Genomic DNA, 6,000 nt, shown 5'->3' with positions numbered 1-6,000 from the left:
CTCTCTCCTCCCTCTCTCCCTCTCTCCCTCTCTCCCTCTCCTTACTCTCCCTCTCTTCCTCCTTAGCTGACAGGAAGGAGAAGACTGCAGCAATGCCAGACTCTCCGGCTGAAGTGAAGACGCAGCCCCGGTCCACACCCCCCAGCATGCCACCCCCACCTCCCACCGCATCCCAGGGAGCCACACGACCACCCTCCTTCACACCTCACACACGTGAGTCCCCCCTCATAGCATGGCAACAGACCAGGGCAGGGAGAGTAGAGTAGGTGGAGCCACTTGAAATTCTGTACTCTACATTTAACTTTAATGTGACCCAGCGACCCGTTTGCAGCCTAACCTTGGGCTCAGATCCCAGCTCTTCCTACTTAACTGTGCTACTTTGAGTTAGCTACTTAACCTCTCTGGCCCAACTTCCTCATTTATAGAGTAGGGGCCCCCTGTGGTTCCTGTCTTACAGTCATTGTGGAAATGCAGTTAACAGACATTACCAGCCTATAAGCACTGATGTCTGAAGGGCCCAGGTACTTAGGTTCATCTCAACAGCCCAGAGCAGAGACCTGAGTAACACAGCACGCTGGGGATGGGGTGGGGGAAATCCCAGAGAGCAGACATGGCAGCTCTCCTCCATAGCCACCTCTTAGAAAGATTGTGACTTAGACTCTCGGGTGTTGAGAAGTTGGGAAGACAGAAACTCCCAGGGTTGGGCCATTAAAGGGGACAATTACTCATACCTCTTCTCCCAAGATAAAGTCTATCCTAAGTGTTCTGGCAGGAAAAAGAAGCCACAGGCCATCCCCACTACAACCTTCAAATACACATACTTGAGGGACCCTTCCCAGACCTCAAACTGAAGCAATACCCCTCTCTGAGAGAGGGGTCTCAGTACCTCAGCCTGATGTCCCCTGGTTTCCAGGGCATGGGTGCTTCTCTGGTCTTTCCATTTCTGGACATGGAGCACTGACTCTGCCCTTCAAAGGCAGCGCTCTAAACAAAGCCCTGCTATCTAGAGAAAGGCCGAGATGGAGAGCAAGCAGCTCAACCCGAGGCCAGCCTTGTCCTGTTGACAGGGTGTCAGGCTCCTGCTTTGAGGGTTACTATCATCTGCTTCCAGGTACAGCAGCATGGAGCCAAGACTGTCTGAGAATGTACCCAGCACAGGGCAGGTTGTCTCATGGCTGAATGCTCATATACACCTTCCAGTCTCTTGGGAGGTTCTGGCTCCCACTTCCTACAGGGTTAACCGGAGTCCAGTAATTGGTTAGCCTGGACTGGGGGCTCCTAGCTCTGCTTCTTGTAGCTGGGACTCTACCCTTAGCAGCCTTGCTGCTCTCAGAGGACAGAGGTGCCTGCCAGGCCCTGGATCTGCATGCTGGCCATGCTCCTCCAGGCCAGAGGTACCTGTGCCTTTTCTCCCATTCTTCTGCCCATAGTGCCGTGGCTGAGATAGTCGCCTTCCCTTCCTTCCCCAACCACCCTTCCCTCTGGGCTGAACTGCAGGGAGACTCTGGCTGCTGGGCAACTAGCTTCAAAGCTTATCCAGTGGATGAGAGGGGCCTCTGTGGGACTGTGCCAATGTCACCAGCCAGTGCCTTAACCTAAGGACGGGAATTGTTTGTTGGGGAGACTGCTATGCCCGCTCTCCCAGCAGTGAGGCCGTGATACACTCCCTGAAACAATGGTCCTCCAGATGTCTGGAGGTCCCACGCAGGAAGGAAGAACAGAGCAGCTCACAGCTGATCTTGGACTCTGAGCTGTCACCGACCCTGAGGGTGTGCCTCCCCCAGCCTGCATTTCCCTGTGGACCAGGTTCTGATCCCAAAAGCTGGCCTGGACACCAGATGTTCCTGGTTAGGAGTGAGGATGGGATCAGCTGGGACCTTCAGAGCTTTACTTTCATGGGGCCTATAAAGAGATGTGAGGGCGGCCAGTGCATGTGCAGTGCGGTACACGGGGAGTTGTGTCCCCCTGCCCCTCAGTCCCACCCTGGGGGTTGCAGCGGCTCTGTCTATAGAGCACAAGGCTTTTGTTTTTCTCTAAGCTGACACTTTGCAGTCCGTGGGCCTTCAGATCTGTGGGGCTAGTTGGTGCATAAACCTGAGGCTTAGGCCTCCTGAGGTCACCTCAGGTTTGTTCCTAATCCACATGGTTAACCACACCCCTGCACCTGGCTAGTGCTGGTGGCAGTCCTGGTAAAGCCTCTGCAGCCAGCTGCAGATTCCTGCCCAGTGCTTCAAGCCAAACGAAGAGACTGACCTTGAACCTCTACTTGAGGGCTGTGGTTTTCCTGGCCCAGTGATCATCCTGGACACAGCTTGGTCTCGGCTGGAGAGATGGACAGGAGGCTGAGTGTGGAGCCTGGGACAGTGCAAGAGGCATTGACCCAGACGACACTCCTCTCAGGCAGGGAGCCCCTAGCTGGGTTGAGCGCGACAGGGGGCTCACTACTCCTAGTGCCCATCTCCACTGATAACCCAATTCAGGTAGCTCAGACGTGAATCTCAGTAATTGATTACACAAAACTCGGGCCCCAAGTCCCTTAAGGACAGTGCTGAGGAGCTGACTGGGCCCTTTCCCTGGGGGATAGCTTTTAAGAGGTAGATGCTGTGCATGCTGACAGATACTCAGTGCAACTGTTATTTTGCAGAGGAGGAAACTGAGGCCCAGAGGAGGAGTGGACTGGCCCCAGTGGCAACAGCATGGTCTCTAGGACTGCCACTGAGCAATTGAGGGGACGGGCTGCTGCGGCGCCCTCCTGACAGCGTGTTCTTCTTATTTTGCTTACAGATGGCGAGGATGGACCTGCGACGTCTCTGCCCCACGGCCGTTTCCACGGCTGCTTAAAGTGGTCCATGGTCTGTCTCTGTAAGTAAAATAACAAGAACCATGGGCTTCAAGGAGGCTGCCTGGGTCCTTCTCGCTGCCTCTACACCCCCTTTGTTGGATCTCCAGCCACGTTAGAGACAAGAGAGGCCCAGGGGCCTAAGGGCTAGAGACTGAGACCCTCAGACAGTGTGCTGGGACTGTGGGACCTTCGCATGTGAACGCCTCCTGAGCGTCATCCCCGACAGCCAAACAGGCTGTGAGGAGACAGGGGGACATGTGTCAAAGACAAGTCAAGCACCACTGTTTCAAGAGACTTTGGCTCCCACTATTGACAGATACTGGCAGATACGGTTGCCTGTGCCTCAGTTTCCCCACCTGTAAAGAGATGCTGTCACAGTATGGAGTGCTGAAGGTGATTCGTGCACCATGCTGGCAAAGCCTTGTTGCCATGTCTGACCCACGCCGCATGCCCTGTAGGCATCAGTCACTAGTGGATGATCCCACCAAAGCTCTGGGTGATGTCCATCCTACTCGCCCCATCATCAGGTGTTACTGTGTCTTAGCAGTCCTACTGGGGCCAATTAGCTGCATCTCCCAGGTGTGCACAGCTGCCATGTAACTTCTGGGCTCTAAGAATAAGGAAGAGGTTACATGTGTTATGTTCTATATTGTCCTTGCTGCCATCATTCTATGCCATGCTTGGCCACACACTAGGGCCTGGCATGCGGCCTAACTGGCCGTCAACTGTTGACTGGTTCTTGTTGTGGTGATAATGGTGTTCTCCTAGCTAGGGAGACGGCGTGGGAGAACCGTTAACAGGGTTCGTGCACCCCAAGCCAACTCCCACCCAAGCCTCAAGACCAGGGGAGCTATGGGGGTGCTAGTTTGTGCCCCCAAACATCAGCCGAGGACACGTGTGCAGTCTAACTTAGTAACACACCTGTTGTGGTAATGAAAACACTTGTGCTGGGGGCTATTTTTGGCGTCTCTTTAGCTGCTGAGACTGCCCGGCAGCCGCGGGAGGGAAGACAGGCAGGCAGTGAGGCGAACAGGCCACGGGGGACCCAGGCGCTCAGAGCAAGACTGGTAAGCGGGCCTCAGGGAGGACAGGACCAGGTCAGGCTGGGTCTGGTGGGTGGCGGACTAGATAATGTGGACATTGGCATGTCTTAGAAACTATTAAAAGATCCAGGGCCCTGGTGATAAAACACTTGGTCTTAAGACACAGTGGAACCACCAGTCCCGGCCCCAGGTTTATCTGGGCTGGAGCCTCAGGCAGTATCTGGGCAAGACAGAGTTAGTTACTGCACTAGTTAGCAAGAGAGGGCTATGTGGAGCCCATAGGGGAGACAGAAACCCCAAGACTGGCAGAGTAGGATTAGGTCCCCCATCCTGTAGTGTGGGCAGAGGTGTGACAGGATCCTGCAAGAGCCGTAGGGCAAGGAAGGGAGGGACTTAGGTAAAGGCTCCACCTCACCTTTCCATGCCCAGCCCTTAGGCCACCCTACCAGTGCTTGGATCAAGATGTGCAATCTAGAGTGACTTGCTGAGGTACCCATTTCCTGAAGCAAGCAGATACTCCAGGGGAACTCTGCTGGAGTCTCTGCACTGGGCAAGCTTGGAGGGCTCTTCAGTCTAGAAAAAGAGCTCCCCTTCTCCCTTGGCACTTATAGCCCCACCAGGCCTCACTACAGCTGGAGCTTTGGAGACTGTGGTCTTGAGGGCACCCCAGACCTACACTCTCAGTACAGGCCCGAGAACCTGGCTTCTGCACACTTGGTCAAGGCAGGGGACAGTGGTGCATCCCTAAGGTCAGGGGACATAAGACACAAACAGAAACAACAGTTGAGTGAGCCAGAGGTGTTCGTATGTGTCTATATCTAAAGGAAGCACTTATGACCTGTAAACTCTGACCTGTATGCAGACTCTGCTAATCATACCTTTGTCACTCCTGGCTGAGAGGCAAGGACTCTGAGGCAGCCCCTGGTCTTGGCCCTGGTACTCTGAGTTGATGGCAGGGTCACCCAGTGAGCCATGGCTCGGTGACTGGCAGCTGTGATCCTGTAGTATGCTTATCAGCTGTCTCCTTAGTCACCTGATTGTCCTTAGCATGAACTAGCCCCTGGACGTCTTCTGTGTCAGAATCCCCTGAAGAACCCAATCAGCTCTTCCTGGGGGGAGGGTCTCAATCGCTCCGCCTGATCTCGAGTCCCCTCAACTCAGGCACTGGGCTGCTTGTTGGCAATGGTGTTACTCAGGCTTAGAGAGGCTCGGGATCCTCAAAGTTGGGGAAGTTCCTGGGCCAGTCCTCAGGGCTAAGGAGAGTTGAGGCATTGCTCAGAGGTGGGAAAGAGATTGGGTAGAGATTGTTGCTTAAGGCCATAACAGCAGAGGCAGAGTGGCTGGCCTTTTCTTGAGGCGATGGGGGTGACTTCTCATTTCCCGTACTGTGAATGAAGAGGCCCTGCACTTGCTCCTAGTGGAAACCTGAGCCAGTCTGGTAGGATGGCCTGGGCATCTCCTGCGTGTGGAGGACCTGAACTATTGGCTGGTGTGAAGGCCTTACCCTCAGGCCCAGGGTAAACCCCCAGAGACAGTGTAAGTGAGCCCCTCAAATGTCTGTCTCTGCAGCCACTTCCCGGGTGTGAGCCCTACCACCCTCCTGGCTGGGGTACCTGAAGTGAAGGGAGTCACCTCCCTAGTGCCAGTTTGCATATCTGCAAGAGTATAACACCCATGAGCACAGTAAGGTTGCAAGGATAGAAGGGCAGCTGTGCAGGCTGCTGGGCACAGCTGCTCCAGACTCTGCTGTCTGTCATCATCACTGCCATTTGGGTCGTTGTTGTCATTGTCACCATGTATAATTATGCCTGGCCCTCACACCCTGTCCTCCTGCAGTGATGAACGGGAGCAGCCACTCACCTACAGCCATCCACGGTGCCCCATCTACACCCAATGGCTTCAGCAACGGCCCAGCCACCTCATCGACTGCCTCGCTGTCCACACAACACCTGCCCCCAGCATGCGGGGCACGGCAGCTCAGCAAACTCAAGCGTTTCCTCACCACCCTGCAGCAGTTCGGCAGTGATATCTCGCCTGAGATTGGGGAGCGCGTGCGCACCCTGGTGCTGGGGCTGGTGGTGAGTCTCCAGGCTCTCGGGCCCCTGTGTTCCCCGT

At 55.0% G+C, this 6,000-nt stretch overlaps 1 protein-coding gene across 4 annotated transcripts in view; it reads left to right on the top strand.

Annotated features, from left to right (window-relative positions):
- Cbfa2t3 (CBFA2/RUNX1 translocation partner 3) overlaps positions 1 to 6,000 on the top strand; it is a 48,251-nt gene that overhangs the window by 28,800 nt on the left and 13,451 nt on the right. For 2 of the 4 annotated variants that reach the window (XM_026778601.1, XM_013354916.2), the window contains exons 2-4: positions 67 to 213; positions 2,785 to 2,862; positions 5,722 to 5,963. In XM_026778601.1, the coding sequence (XP_026634402.1) occupies positions 93 to 213; positions 2,785 to 2,862; positions 5,722 to 5,963 (441 nt within the window). In that variant the 5' untranslated portion in view covers positions 67 to 92. The remainder of the gene's footprint in view (positions 1 to 66; positions 214 to 2,784; positions 2,863 to 5,721; positions 5,964 to 6,000) is intronic. The other 2 variants (XM_026778603.1, XM_026778602.1) reach the window with 2 other exon arrangements.

The sequence above is a fragment of the Microtus ochrogaster genome, chromosome 4 (assembly GCF_000317375.1).
Source record: "Microtus ochrogaster isolate Prairie Vole_2 chromosome 4, MicOch1.0, whole genome shotgun sequence".
NCBI lineage: Eukaryota > Metazoa > Chordata > Mammalia > Rodentia > Cricetidae > Microtus > Microtus ochrogaster.
Note: the sequence above shows the minus strand (reverse complement) of the source record. Positions and strands in the feature narration are given on the sequence as shown.